Source organism: Coloeus monedula, assembly GCF_965178545.1.
Source record: "Coloeus monedula genome assembly, chromosome: 1".
NCBI lineage: Eukaryota > Metazoa > Chordata > Aves > Passeriformes > Corvidae > Coloeus > Coloeus monedula.
In genome coordinates, this window is record NC_138781.1 from 125,822,919 (window position 1) to 125,838,365 (window position 15,447).

General features: G+C 37.5%; 1 protein-coding gene across 4 annotated transcripts in view; it reads right to left on the reverse strand.

The window, feature by feature from the left end:
- The window catches only part of NCOA2 (nuclear receptor coactivator 2), a 190,139-nt gene that overhangs the window by 43,581 nt on the left and 131,111 nt on the right, over window positions 1-15,447 (reverse strand). For all 4 annotated transcript variants that reach the window (XM_082292711.1, XM_082292713.1, XM_082292710.1 and 1 more), the window contains 5 exons: window positions 9,168-9,271; window positions 4,188-4,365; window positions 2,615-2,800; window positions 1,661-1,762; window positions 1,424-1,564 (listed from right to left, as the gene is read on the reverse strand). In XM_082292711.1, coding sequence (XP_082148837.1) covers window positions 1,424-1,564; window positions 1,661-1,762; window positions 2,615-2,800; window positions 4,188-4,365; window positions 9,168-9,271 — 711 coding nt within the window. The remainder of the gene's footprint in view (window positions 1-1,423; window positions 1,565-1,660; window positions 1,763-2,614; window positions 2,801-4,187; window positions 4,366-9,167; window positions 9,272-15,447) is intronic.

Sequence of the window (15,447 nt, forward strand, 5' to 3'; positions counted from 1 at the left end):
TTGTAGGAAAACCATTCCAGAGGTTTTTCCTCCTCTTGTAACTCACTCTTTTCACTTTGACAAGAAGAGCTCTCTCATTTAGACTAATTCTACAATTAACACAACGATCCTAAGCCACAACTGAAAAATGATACAAATATATTTTCACCACTTCAAAGATAGCTTAAGGGAGGACTCATTCAAACCTTGGCACTCAGTGTAGTAGCTGCTAATTTGGTCAGGAATAACTTGAAGAAGACTGAAATAACAAGTGCTGGGATGCCATAAGAGATACCCCTAAAACACCTCTGGCACAGATGGGTCCTTAGCTGCAACTGCTCTCTAAACCTCCAGTGTAACTTCAATTGCATACTGCCTTCTTCAGTTCTGTCTGAAATCACAGCACAAGGCTGTGAAACTTTTCGCACTTCTACTGGATATACCCCAAAAACTGCTAACTAAAATAACACAGCATTTCTGTGATCCCACATTTCTAAAACACCACCTGAAGATTTCACGAAAGCAGAACGTATTAAAGAGTATTTAACTAATGCCTCATGACTAAAGCTCTTTTTTTTGTGCATTTGGTGGAATAATTTGATATTCCAGTTACAATTTAGTATCCAAGATGACATGCCTGTTGCTTAATGACCATGGTAACTATTTGTTACAAGCCAGCTGTAAACCCTGTTCTTTAAACATGAACCCAAAGAATGATGCTTCTGTACTGGAAATGTTCCAGCTATTCCCAATTGGTTTTAAAATTACTTTCCCATGGACTAGATAGGGTTATTCGCTTTATTAATTTGGGTCTGTGTTACTAGAAGTGTAAGGGTTTTATGAAAAATCCCCACACAGCCACTACCACAGGAACCTCATGGGGACCATTCCAAAGTGCAGTACTTTCCTGCTTCTTACCTACCATAATCTTGACTGAGTAGACGTGCTTGTGATATATCCTATAACACTTATCGGCTAGATACAGTGCAACAATGTAGATTTCCAAACAGTATGAGTGGTGCAGCTTTGGGAATTTACACTCAGTGTTTCTCACAGGAAATGTGATGGTAAAAGTCCATTTTTGTAGAGAAAGGGAATACAGGCAATGAACTGGAATGTGTGAGTTGAGATTCTGAAGAATAATGGCCAGTGAACATTTTGGTGGACAACATGCAAGGGTCTTTCTTTCCAAAATAATTTTGACATTTTGAAGATTTAAAACATACTCCAGGATGGCACAGTTGTAACAAGAAGGCTAAAACAAACAGTGAGAAAGCTGAAGACCTGCCTAGAGAGCCATCAGTGTGTTAGATAAAACAGCTTGAGAAAGGGACTGTCAGTAGCTGTTGACTGTTCCATGAAAGCATAACAAAGAGAACACAAGCAAGAGATACAAATGGCAAACAGGTTAAACATAGAAAGTGCTAAAAGTACGAAACCTAACCTTCCTGGTGATGCCTCTTGGCAAAAGATATTTCTCCCTCGTGCTGTGAATGGAACCTCTGAATGCATCTTCTGACCAAATCCTCCCAGCCGGGTTTCATAGCTGCTCGCATGGTACTTGTGTCCAGTGAAGTTATTTTGCCTGATATTTGATACATTAGAAAACATTTGTTATAGCAATTCCCCCATTGAGGAAAAGGAAATAAAATTAAAAACTTCTACCCCTATTTTACAATACCTTGAAGATCCTGGCGTGTAGTAAAGCTCTCTGACGAAGGAAGAAGTGGTCTTTCCTTCATTGGAGCTCTTCTTGCAACACAAATCAAGCAAGACTGCAAATCTTAGAGAAAAATGTTGCTTCATTTAATTTTTATAGAAGGGGAAGACTTTTGTTTCCACAAAGACTTCAGAAAGATTTTTTAAGAGTTCTTTAAATTTATTTGGACCCAAAAATAAATTTTGTACCAATAAATGCATAGACAAAGCTCAGTGGGTTTGTATCTTCATTACTTCCTAAAACATTAAATAAAACAGGAAAGGTGGGTTTGTTTTCTTTCAGAAGAAAAATTAACAAGGAGTTTACCACAACCCGTAAGTACTGGCACATGTTTATGAATATACCTGTAGTAGCTCAACCACTTATGAGGTTAAGTAATAAAAAAGGATGTACTGCATGCACAAAGAGCACATTTCTTCAACACTCACCATTCCATACCTTCTAAGCCAAATTTCTTAAACTTGCCCCAAACGCTTGCTGTTCCTGAGAATGCACCTTCACGATAACCATTTTTACTTACCTGAATACTTACAAAACAATCTGAGGAAATTTACCTGCTGAAGTAGTAAATGGTAAAGGAAATGGTGAACCACGATTGTCTTCAAATTCTAAGAATTCAAAAAACTGCCCTTTGAAACTTTCTTCCCAGTCAGCTACATTTTTCTTACAATTGCAGCAATATAAAACTAGGGTATCTCTCTTTGAGGTAAACAGAATTTCTCTTAGTTCTCTCAGCTGGTTTAACAAATAGGTGCATGCAAGTGTATACACTCATAGCCAAGACAAAAAGTACATTTCTACAGTTAAATCAAAAAAGGAAAAAAAACCTAAGAATTTTTCCAGTTTTCAGGAATTAGAGGTCACTTTATTGACTGCACTGAAAGTGTACTAACAAAAACTGGAAATGATAATTACCTTCACCGTCCTCCTTGAAGGAATTTGGTTGAGAAACAGCAAAGCACTGCATAGTTTCATATTTCTGATGTGCTTCCTGGTTATCATGGCCTTCTTCAGAATCAGCAAGAGGTTTTACCAGCATCCGACAATTAAAGGTATGGCTATTACGCCTAGGAGTGTCACCAGACCAAGATCCCCCATTCACTGAGCAAAAGCAAAATCAGACAGTGAGATAAATCTGGTACCAGGCATTTCTGCTGCTTATCCACAGGAAATTAATCAAGATGCTTTACAAACTGGTTGGGAAACAAGCTCATTTAACAACAACAACAATCTAATTTTAATATTAAAGCCCAAAGCAGCACGTAACAAGGTTATTTATAAACTTAACAGATTTTAAGAGTGCTGCTAATTTGTTTTTTCAAGTGACTTAAAATGACATAGTAGAAAAGCAGAATAAAAGGCTAAATATTGGTGCATGTCAAAGTTATACAGTACAGCAAAAGCTCACTGGGTAGATCAAGTTGATTTATGAGACTGGAAAAATTAAGGCAGCATGTAGGATCTTTCCAGTAAAAGGTACTACTAAAAGACATGGCTGCATTGTATAAAAATATCTGTCCAGATTAGAAAGGGAAAGAAACGAAACTAATATGCATTTATAAAAACAGGAAGCAATACAATAGAGAATATTGAAACACACAGTTCTCAGCTACAATGGGAAAGACTGAAGGGTTGAAATTACCTGCGTGGAGTGATGGATAAAACTAAAGCCTAACACAGCGCTTAAGACAAGTAAAAAAAGAAACAAAATCCTGAGATGCACAAATACAGGTACTAGACATCAGTCAGAGCAAATTAACGTTATACCACCTTAGGAAATGGCAGGGTCATATTTAAAATACTCTTCACTTGCCCTCTTCAGTCATAAAACGCAATAAATGCAAGTAATATATTGACTTTAGCCATTTACATTTTTGCTTCTTCAGAGTATATAAGTACAGTAATAAAATGCTAAAGTGAATTGAATACTTTTTAAACGCTGTGAGTAAATGAGGCACCCAGTATTGACTTTCTTTTCATCTCCTCCAAAACTCAATGACATTAAAACTAATATTAATATGAATCCAAAAATGGCTGCAACTAACAAAAACAGGTTTTGAAAGTCAAGAGTAAATACTGCTGAGCATAAAAACATTAAAATAAAAATTCTAGTGTAAGGAGGTTTCTGATTATTCTTTTATATTCCTCCTTTCCCCGGCCATTCTTGGAACGAGCAGCCTAGACAGAGAACTAACAGAGAGTTCACATTGCTAATGCTGTCTTTTAGCGTTTCACTCCGAAGATCCATTAAAAAATATCAGCTAACATGAGTTACTAAGAGCAATTTTAACAAAGAAGAAGTTGAAAAGAGTGGAGGATGCTTTTGAGTATAATATTAATCATTCATAGTCTACATATACATTAAAAATAAATAATGTATATGATGAAACTGTAAGTAGTGTCAGGACATTAACTTAAGTTACTGAAATGCTGACTTATAAAACCAAGTTAAATAAGTAATGGTATGATGCAAGGAAAAGTTATATACCTAAGGATTTTGGCAGCAGGATTTTGACAAATTCATTGTGGTCCCCTACATGCAGGATGCTATATATGCTTGTGTTCATCAGCTCTTCTTGGTTGTACCTCAGGTACTGCGTCACATTCTCAGAAACAAACACAACATTACCTTCTGGGTTCACTACAAAGAAGAACCCATCTAGGGCCTAAGGGGGAAAAACAGAAAACCAGAGAGAGAAAGAGAGAGAGACACAATACCAAACAATCAGATTAACAAAATACAGAGAAAATAAATACTCAGTTCAGAAGAATCGGAATCTTTCTGCATCCACCCCAGTCCTTATATAATTGTCTGTAATAGCAAAGGACACATTTCAGATTGAGCATCTAATCTTCGTTATATGAAACTAGTGTAAAAGCAAAGAAAGGTGCACACCTTGCAAAACAATGAAACTCACACATGGAAACAAACCAAACCCCCCACTCCACACAAACAAACAGAAATAATGGAAGAGGTTGTTCCCTGTCTGCCTGTGTATGAAGTAAGAAACTTGGACCACAAGATGGTTCTGCTAAACTCACAGCCTGTTCACTCCTCTATGCAGTACAGGAAGACTGATCCCAGGAAAACACCACAGGACATGCTGGCACAAGGCAAGGAAAACACTGGCAGAAGGAATGACTCTCTCCCCATCCCCAGCAGTGCATCTTCATAGAGGTGAGGTCCCATGTAGCTGGGAACATGAGTCATTTAAAGCAGAGAAGGGCAAAGGGAGCTGAGAGCAGGCAGTGAGCAGTGAGATGAGGGAGCTTTAGCCTCTGCTCCTAGGACTGCTTTCATTTTTTTATAATTTGACACCAGTTTAATTCAATCTACCCATCATCCAGGGAACAAGAATCAGATCTTCACCTCTTCAACTCAGCTTCATGGTTTTCCAAAGGACTTAAAGTTTCTGTGAGGAAGTGTCTACATTAGTATTTTCTGCTGATTGGTTTCCTTTCTTATCTCTTGTGACAGTGACAACCTAGCTGCCACATTCTTTCCAAGATATCTGCCCTGTGTTATCTGAAGCCTAAGCCAAATATCACTTCTACCTAATGATGATGAAGTAAAATTGTGAGTATTGGTAAGCAATTCTCATGCAAACTTTATTTTTCTTAAGATGCAAGCATGACTGCAGATAGTAGAAATGTATCAGAATTCATCCCTCTAACTTTATGTCATATGAGCAGATAAAGGGGGGGGATACAGTTTAACTTAAAAGAACAAAAGCTTTTGGTCTAAGCATTCAATTAACAACCTACACAGACTTCTGCAGCTTTGCCTGATTTATACACCTCTCTAAGGACTGGCAGGAAATCACTAGAAGAGTTGTTATTGTATCTCCAGGGACAGAAATAAATCAGAAAACCAGGCCACCCACAATTCATTGTGTGTCAGAACCAAGTGGATCCATACTAAATCTGAACACAGCTCACCGCAAAACAGTCTAACAACGAGGAGCTGCCACAGCAAGCACAAGGCATTTTTGATATGACCCAACTTGTATACTGTATAACTCATGTGTTGGTCTTAGAAGGCAGTTCTCAAGTCCACTGGTTACAAAGAGATGTTTAAAATATTGCACAGTACTGAGCAGTTAGCAAATCCAGACAATAAAAGAAAAGGCTAACGATGGATTTTACTTCTGCCTTCAGCCACCCAGCAGGAGGCTAAAGAGAAGACAGAGCCGGGCTCTAAGTTAAAGGTTTACAAGGGAAGGATGAGATGCAACAGACACAGGTTGCAAGTCAGGAAACTTCAAGCAGATTCAAGGAAAAAAAATTCCACCATGAAGGTGGTCAGATATAGGAAGAGCTGCAAACCCCCCCTTCTCCAGAGATATTCAAACCTTGGCTGGACTCAGATCTGGGCCACCTGCTCTACTCAGACCACCTTGCAGTGGGAGGTAGGAACACATAAGCTCCAGAAGCTCTTCCCAAACTAAATTTGGTAAGTTAGATAATGATTTTGCTCCAGGGGAAGGTCAGTGAAAGCACAATGCAAGCAGAGCAGCTGAGCCAATGGATGACAAACGCTTTCTTTGTTCCAATTTTAAATTACAACATAATAAAATACACAAATAAATGTATAAGTGTATACTTTTCCTGACTGCCTCTGAATTAAGATAAACTAGGTCTTTTTTCTCCTGTTGTCACAAATTCTAATCTCTGGTGTTGTTTTTTGCCTTCTTGTTGTTTCTGATAATTCTTGGTTCCCCCTGTTGATTTACTTTCTTTGTGAGATCCCCTACTTTTTTATGTACTTTCTTAACTTTCATTACATTTTCCTGCTGAGTAGTATTTATTTTAACTAAAAAGATTTACAAATTAATTAATAAACCGAGGCTCTAGTATAATTTTCTATCAGCATCTCTGCTATGGATTAGTGTCTTACGCTGCATTTCACCACTACTTGAAGCCAGTGTAAGCATGGCCTGTTTAATTTAGTACTTCCTACATCACAACAGCAACCTGTACTGTGTGAGGCTATGAACAGCTGGACCAGAAAGCTGAAGCTGTCTGAAAACTAAGTAAAGAAAAAAGCAATGCTAGCCACATCACTCCCCAGCTGGCCAACCATAGAAGCCATGGTATTTAGAGCTGGCAGAAGGATGTGGGTTTGGCTGAACCATCCTGCTTGGCAGCTGTCCATACATCAATTCATAAGGGTTGCAAAACCAAAGCCATCACAGATGTTTATTGGAGTCCTAAGGAGAAAATTTTCAAAGGTGGAGATGGCAAGCAAGAGATTATGAGAGTTACTGACATCCCACAATAATCTTCAGTTTTCCCTACTGTTTCCTAGAGTGGCAACTTCTTTGGCAAAGAAGTGCTCTCTGTGCTGTTCCCTCACAGCTGTTCCTTGAGTTGATCACAGATGTGCCCATCTGGACTTAGAGTAATAAAGGCCCTGTATTCAGTCTCCCATTTCTTTCTATTCTATTAAGAAAATAATCCTGCAGGTGAGCAGCAGCAGGCTTTTGAGGAAGTTAGTGCACCAAGACACTTGAATATTTTAGAAGCTTCCGCTTTTGCAATAATTTCTTAATTCTGTCCCCAGATGTAAGCCACCACAATCAAAAACTTTTCTTCAGAGCTATTGGGAAAATGGATGAACAAATAAGGGACAATATGATGGACGAGAAATCAAGAAAACAGATATTTTAGATTATATATTGGAACGGAAAATACATTTGTTCTTTGACATGTTGTCATCTCCCTCTTGACTATTTTTCCACACTTTCTGCCTATCTACTTTACGCTTTAAGCAAGAAATATGTTAAAATATTCCTCAGAGGCAGCTGCCTGATGAATTTTACTCACTTTCTTCAGCAGGAAACACTCATTATTTTGAGGATTCTTTAGTTTTATTCTTTAATAAAAACATACAATTACATCTCTAAACCAAATCAACTAATAAACTGTTCATCAGCATTGCCGTTTTTATTCTTATTTGGCAATGAAAAAGGGTAGGTTTTTTTAAGAGGTTGTATAAAGGGGTTCTGTAAAGATGAAATAACTTAATTGCATTTCCTTAAGGTGATAAAGACACAAAGGAAGTACCTGTAGTCTTTCCACAGCAAATACATAACCACTTTCAGTCCTTTTTAAGTTTCCTGGTGCAAAAGGACCACGGTTCATTAATTAAGTTCCACAATGTTTCATTGTTAAAATGCAAAGGAAAACTAAACTAAATTAAATGCAACACCAGAATAGATGGGTGATTTTACATGTCATGTTTGCTGCAATAGCCAATCAAACAGGATAAGCTAGGAAAAATATCATCTCGTTCTTATTTTCCCTGTGATTAAAACAGGTCCTTACAATTAATAGGAAATTAAAGATAAATTTTAACATACCAGTGTAAGAGATGAATGCATAACCTTGTTTGATAGCAAAAACAACAACGTTCAATTCAGTGAGTACGTATAATAAATACTAAATTTAATCAATTAATTTGTTACCCCCACTTTTCAGAGAACAATGTCTCCAACCTGTCTAATTTTATGTTTTGCAGTGTGAATTTGGAGCCTTTATTTCATACACAGTATAGAAAACTATGCCCTCATTCGACCAATTATGAAAAATAATGCAAATACTTAAAACTGTTAAACATGCATTCAGAAATAACAGAATAATTATGCTTCTGCCAAAGCTGGTTCCTTTAGATTGATTCAGAGTTTGTGTTCTATGTTATCTAAAGTAACATTTATTCTTCCTTATGGATAAAGTCCACAGCCAGAACAGGAATAAACAGTTTGCAAGTAAGCTTAAGCAGATAAAGCAGTAGTGCCAAAGGACAGCAGCACATGACATAAAGATCCCTGATAATACACCTACCCAACACTACTGCTAACACATTTGGAAGCTAGGCTTGAATCATACTGCCTTTTGGGGTATCAAAATAACAGGTAAAATCAGACAGAAATCTTAACTGAACAAACTGAAATGCACATCTTGAAAATCTCTCTTAGATTACTTTCATATTCTAGAGGGAAGAGTCCTGCTTCAAGCGCTGAAATGATAAAATATTAAAGCAGTATAGCAATGACATGCAATTTTAGAGGAATATTATTCACTTGTATATTACAGTATATATAAGTCAATGTTTAGGTGCAACAGGTCTTCCACAGCTGTTGTGGTTCAGAACAAATAACAACAGACATAACAACAAAAAACAAGCAGACACCCAAGACTTGCTACCAGCTGAAGCTCCTCAAGTTGTCTGTGTTAAAAGAAGCGTAATTCTCTCTGCCTCTCCCTACTTCAAGTTAATGAGAGTTTCATCACTGAATGCAAGAGAAATAAATATGCTGCCTGCTCTTTAATGACATAATTCCAAGTAGCCAGGAGGGCTTGTCTCTCTTGAACATTCCTTTACGGCAACCTCTGCCTACACCTGTTCATTTCATTTGCCCTAGAAGGAGCAGAACAGCCCTAAATAAAGGGATTTTGTGCTCTTTACCTCAAGCATCATTGGTCCAAGTGCATCCTTGTCGATGACACTCTGACCTGTGGACGATACATCTGCTTTTTGCACTTCATCTTCATTAGCTGCTGCTGCTTTTTCTGCAAGAGAGAAAACGATGTGTTAAGCGACAGCGGACTGATCTTTCGCTGATACACCAAGAGGCCACAGAGCACTGAGAAGAACTGTGAAACGCTTACAGTGCAACAGTTCTGAAAGTGAGATTAGACAGTCTCCCATAATGATTCAACGGATGCATAGCTAGCCCATTTGCTTCTCAGTTTTCACGTCTTATGACACAAATAAAATAATTTCTGATGTTTCTCTGCTAGACGTTTTACTAAACTATAGAGCCTAACAGTGGGTAAAGACAAGGGCTTGTTATAAAGGCGCAGTGAGCAAAAACCAGGATCAAGGTGTAGTAGAAGACTGATCTAAAAGAGCATGCAAAGCTTACAGCTGCAGAGCTTTTCCAGGACTGCTATATTTAGAAGGAAAAACATAAGTCCACAATCTACAGTTTCAGTACCGAGAAACAGCGGTCTCAGTTCTGTTCCCATGCCTCCACCCACGTTCTTACTATCACGTAATTTTCATACCACCTTATTTACCAGTGTGTTATTAGAACTACATAAAAGTTCAAGTGCTGTATTTGAAAATTACAGACAAGAAAATAATGATTTCAGGTTTCTGGAACATAATGCCATATGTTACAATATGTTATAATATGTTGTATACAGCATCACAGATTATACCCAACTCCAAATGTAAGGCATATTCACAGAACTTTCAAACCTAGTGGGTTTATAATTCCTATCAAGTAATGAACTGCATTCGTTTTTCTATTCCAAGAATGATATTCTTGTTTAAAGATGAATTAATAAAAGTAATAAAAATACTATGTAAAATACACATTCTAATGCATATTGTACATTGCAAATTAACGAAACAAGTTACTTTGTGTTGTTAGTTCTATACTCAAAACATTATTTTTCACGCAGCAGTTTTGTAAAAGCTAGGGCCATCCTGCAACCTAGAATATTAAAAATAATTAGAAATTTCTTATTTTTAGTATGATGCAATAGATTGTTTTAATAAACATGAAAGCACACTGAAATAATAACAAGAATTTATGCCTTCTACAACAATAAAGCAGAAGAACATCCATTGTAGGAATTACTGAAAGTACCATGTGCGGATGGAGCAAAGGGCCTTTGGAAAATCACCTTTAGTGAAAATTAAAGCATCGTTCATACAAATTGAAATGTATCCAAATGTGCAGTATTTTCCACTATCTGTAGATCTGCAATAGTGCAGGTGAAGTTCTTCTGAACTTTCCTTGGCATAGGTTTTAAGGTCAGTGTGAATACGTGCTGCTTAGACATAGAGTAAAGGAACTGCGTTTGTGAAGCCCTGGGTGTTCTCCTATCAGCGATCACCCGCTGGCAATAAGGCTTTGCTCACTCGGCCTGTCTCATCCTAGATTTATATGGTTTCTTGCTTTCATGAAAAGAGCCACAAAAATTTTAGCTGTCTTCTTAGGTGTTATACACTATATAACAACATTGTGAATAATGACTTAACACAAAATCGCTCTGAAGATGGATTGTTGCAACTAATGGAGTAATTTTAAATCATTCTGATTAGCATAATCTGATAGAAATAAATTCACTAGAAATAACTACTAATGTTTCCTCTGCCACTTAAACTCACCAGGATGTTAAATTAGTATTTCTGGTTTAGACTAGGGGTGGGATTTTATTTTTTTCCTTACCCTTCTTGTTTTGGCAAAAAGCAGAAATTAGGTATAACAGAAAAACAATTGAACAATCCTTCCCATGTTACAACACAGCAGAGTTGGCACCATATGATGATACAAAACTGAAAACATGTTCTAAAAATTCTAGAAGAATTCTAAAAATAGAGTTGAGCTTTTAATAAAGCCAGTGATGATATCTGTTTCCCATCTGTTCCTGGTAGCATAAAGTGATCTCTGTTTTCACACTGCAAAATATTATAATGGACAGGGATACCAGCTTCCTGCTCTCATTCCACGACTGCTTCAGCCATTGATACTGTCTTGATTATGGGAGAACATGGGATTATTCTCTATGAGCCAGAAATGGAGGGGCTGCAGATATGATCCAACAGTGGTGTGCAAGCACATTAATTAGTGTTTCCTCATGTCACCAGTTTACAGACTACTTTTCCTGGTTATTTTTCACATAATACGAAGTATTTGCTGATGATTTTTTTCACTCTTATAACCATGGAGTTTATACAAACCACCCATGACATCTATAAAAACAACTGTTTTCTTTTATGCACACTGATGAGGTTTTATACAAAGGAAAAAGAAGACATTTTTAATTACTATAATAGTAATCAACACAGAAACTGCAGTACCAGGTCAGACTAAGGATCTCTCAAACCTCACATCCAGTTCCTGAAAGCAGCTGGTTTCCTCTCTGCTCCCCTATTTCTCCATTTTGACTGTTTGATCCCTGACTGCTTCTGTTTCATCACCAGCTGTCCCTCACAATCATTTGACTTCTTCATTTTCTTTTCCCTTTGACACGCGTTTCCTCAGAGGGCCCAACATCTGTGGGATCAATAAACTCAGTGCTTTCTCATGGAAAAAGCGCAATGAATGGAGAAAATATGAAAACGCTATTTATACTCAAACGTTACCTACCTGCTTTTCCCAAAGATGGTGACAATGTACACTACACTACTCACGACATTTGGCGAGGCACTCTGAAAAGCATTATAAATAACAAGTGCTCCAAAATTATGGACTTCATAATTGGATCTGTAACTTAATTGTGTAAGAATTCAAGTAGCTGGAGAGCTAAGAAGAGGTTACGCATCCAGGCCACATGCCACACTTCAATTCAATTGGCATTGTATAGGAAACCAAGGCCTCAGGTTCTGAGTAGGACCAGCTGTAATTTACGTCATTGTTATAAACTGCAGCTACTAATAATGTTCAGCTATGCAATAAATTATCCATTTTTGACTGAACTAGAAAGCCCCTTGTGTAGACTCTATCAGCACATACAAAGAACAGTAAGTGCAAATCCTGTCAGCAGTGCCGTCTTGACAGTCAGTCATGGGGAATGTCTTGAAATGCAAATCTTTCCCTCAGCGATACTGCACGTTGGGCCAATTGACAACAAAAATTTGTTGCAGGAAGGCTGGAAAAAAACCAATCATTGATACACGGATTTCTAATTCTGACAACACTTACGCATTATCACAAGTCAGTGTTCTTGATTTTTCTTAACAGTTTCAGCTTCTGGTGTTAAGTAGTGATGCAAAACTGTAAAGTTTACTTTCCCTTTTTTACTTTTACTCCAATCTTTTTCAAGTTCACTGGGGGCCCTACAAAGAAATTTAAAGCACAGAGAGTTTATAATTTCTACACTAGATCAATCATTTTTGAATGTCAGGGCTTAGGAAAATAGCTGTAAAGGCCCAACCTTGCAAAGCCTCTCAGAACCCTGTTTTTCCAGCTCCATGAGAATCGTTGGTATTACCCTGTGACTAACCACAGCCACTAGATTTTTCCACTGCAGCCACATGGGGAGTGGGAGCTGGTTCCCTGACCTCGCACGTCCCAGTAATGCCCCCTCCTAGAACAGCGACGCCCCTGTTAAATGTCAGCAAGTGTTACCAGGTGTCCTACAGGCATAGTGGCCAAAGGGCAGCAGAGAAAGAGCGTGGAAAGAGAAATACAGCCCTTTGCTGCCAGAGGAAGTGAGCAGGATGGAAAGGGACTTCCCATGCCTTCATCTCCATACAGGGAATTCTGCACTGGAGAAGGAGTATTAAATTAGAAACTGGTCCCATCCTTATGAATATGGCTACCCGAGATCCAGCATATTTTATCTGAATTACAGTGGTATAAACTTCATGCACATGAAATAATTATTAGCTCCGCTCAATTAAGAGTTTAGCCTAGAGAGAGAAAAAAATTTAAATAAAATACAAGTACCCCTGAGAGAGATACTACAAAGAATATATATATCCAATTATGTAGTATTTTAGTGATGTGTGTAATTTAGACTTTAAACTGGGGGTATGTTTACAATTGCATAAGCAGTATTATACTAAAATACATATTAATATTTTCAATTGGACATCTTCCTAGTGATCATAAACTGTATTTACTTTTCTACATGTAACATACAGAATAAAGAAGGAAAAAAAAACCCTCAAAAATATTTTCTGACAAACTTATGAGTGGGAAGCCTCAAGCTTTATTCAAAGCTTATTCCAGATTCTGAAAGCAAACCGTTGTGAAATGACATTAGTTTAACAGAAATTCGTAAGTCAGAGAAAGAGAAGCCAAAAGCAATAGCTGGAAGTCTCCTGCTACATTTTAACTTAGCAAGCCTTCTTGGTTTTCCAGTCTCCCAATTCAAGCTATGTCAGTCCTCCCTGCATTTCTGACAGCAGACTCTGAAGTGTACAAAGGAAAAAGAAGACATTTTTAATTACTATAATAGTAATCAACACAGAAACTGCAATACCAGGTCAGACTAAGGATCTCTCAAACCTCACATCCAGTTCCTGAAAGCAGCTGGTTTCCTCTCTGCTCCCCTGTTTCACCTGAAGGTGATGGGCATCACCTTCTCTTGGTTGTGTTTCAAACATTACTTTCCTACAGGTGGGCAGGCAGGACCAGCTGAACCACTAAAAAAGCTCTCTTTGTCTGTGTTCTGCTCCAACTTCCTTAAGGAAATCTGCTACAGAAATATTTTCCCCTTCGTGCTCTCTGCAAAACCAAAATGCATTTTTGAATTAAAAGGGTAAAAATTAGCCTCTGCAGGAATTTTAAAAAGAAGCAGCATAATTCAAAAGAGAAAATTGGCATCAACGCAGATTTAGCTCATTTTTCAATGGAGCAACATTTAAGGGTCTTCACAGAACAAAAAGAGCAAAAAATAGATGCTGGTGAAGGATCTGGATTCCCTGGACAGGGAAGAACCCATGCTCTAAAAACCACCAAAGAAAAAGTCAAGCAAAATAATCCCCTGTAACAGGTAAATTCAAGTTAATTATTCAATACTGTTTAAAACAGTTTCCCAGATATATACTCCCCGCTCTTTGTAATTTTCTGGAATTGCTATTGAAATGCCACACTTACCTCAAATCACATACCCTTATTTGTACAATAGATTAAAAAATATAAACAAAGATATTTGTAATAAATGACACTAGAAAGCTCAACTCTGCACCTTAAAAAACCCCATACAAATCAAGATCCTTGTAACAGTAGCAGCAACATCACTTGAAAGTGAATGTAAATGCTATACAAAGTTTAAACATGCAATTTAATTTTACACTGGAACTGCCTTGAAAACAACTTATCTTCTCCATTTTTTGTATGTATTAGCCAACTACTTTTGTCTTGCCTCATTCATATTTCTGTTTGCCCTGCATGATCCTTCTGAATTGCTGTGCAAAAATAACATCTAAACAACCAAGAAAACAGCAGAAGTATCTAACTGTCCAAAGATAAGGGTAGATACACTATTAAAAACTAATGCTAACATAGAGCAGAAAGTATACTTAGCAAAGGCTATATTTTAGCTAACCTTACAGTTTTGAGTATTAGATTAAATAACATTTCAAATATTGGATGGAATAACATCTGTGCGTAACTACTGCTAAGTAATTACATTGACTGTGGTAATGGGACAGGAGGTTTTTAACATGAATAGGGCCATACAGAAACTGCCTTCAAATTTATCAACTTGAATAAAACACAGAAGAGAAAAAACCAAAAAATTGCATTCGGTAATGTGAGTAGTTTTGGATCACTACACCTGATGAAGTAAAGCAGTGAAGAACGTGCAAGTTATTTTGATGCTTGGTTAACCACAGGGAAAGCAGCTCTGCCTTGTAGCTGTGTAATTCAAAGCACTACGATCCATGGCTCACATGAAACTTGATATCCCCCTGCACGTTCTCACCCAGTTCCCATTGCCTCAATACAAGTTGTTTTTATTCCCTGAAAGCAAGCAATTTTTCAAAACACCAGTGCCTAAGAAACAGCAACTATTTCAGCAATCAATTTTAAGACCAGCTTATCCCATCCTTGTGAATAAAGTTAGCTACTATTTTAGGGAAGTGATTATATAGTGAGGTTGCTCTTTCATCACACAGCACACATCTGTCCAGAGCAAAGCAGCTCTTAGATTCTTGAATCCATATTTTCCCCCAGAAACTATAGATCAAGTCTTACAGGAAAAACTATGCAACATCTCAG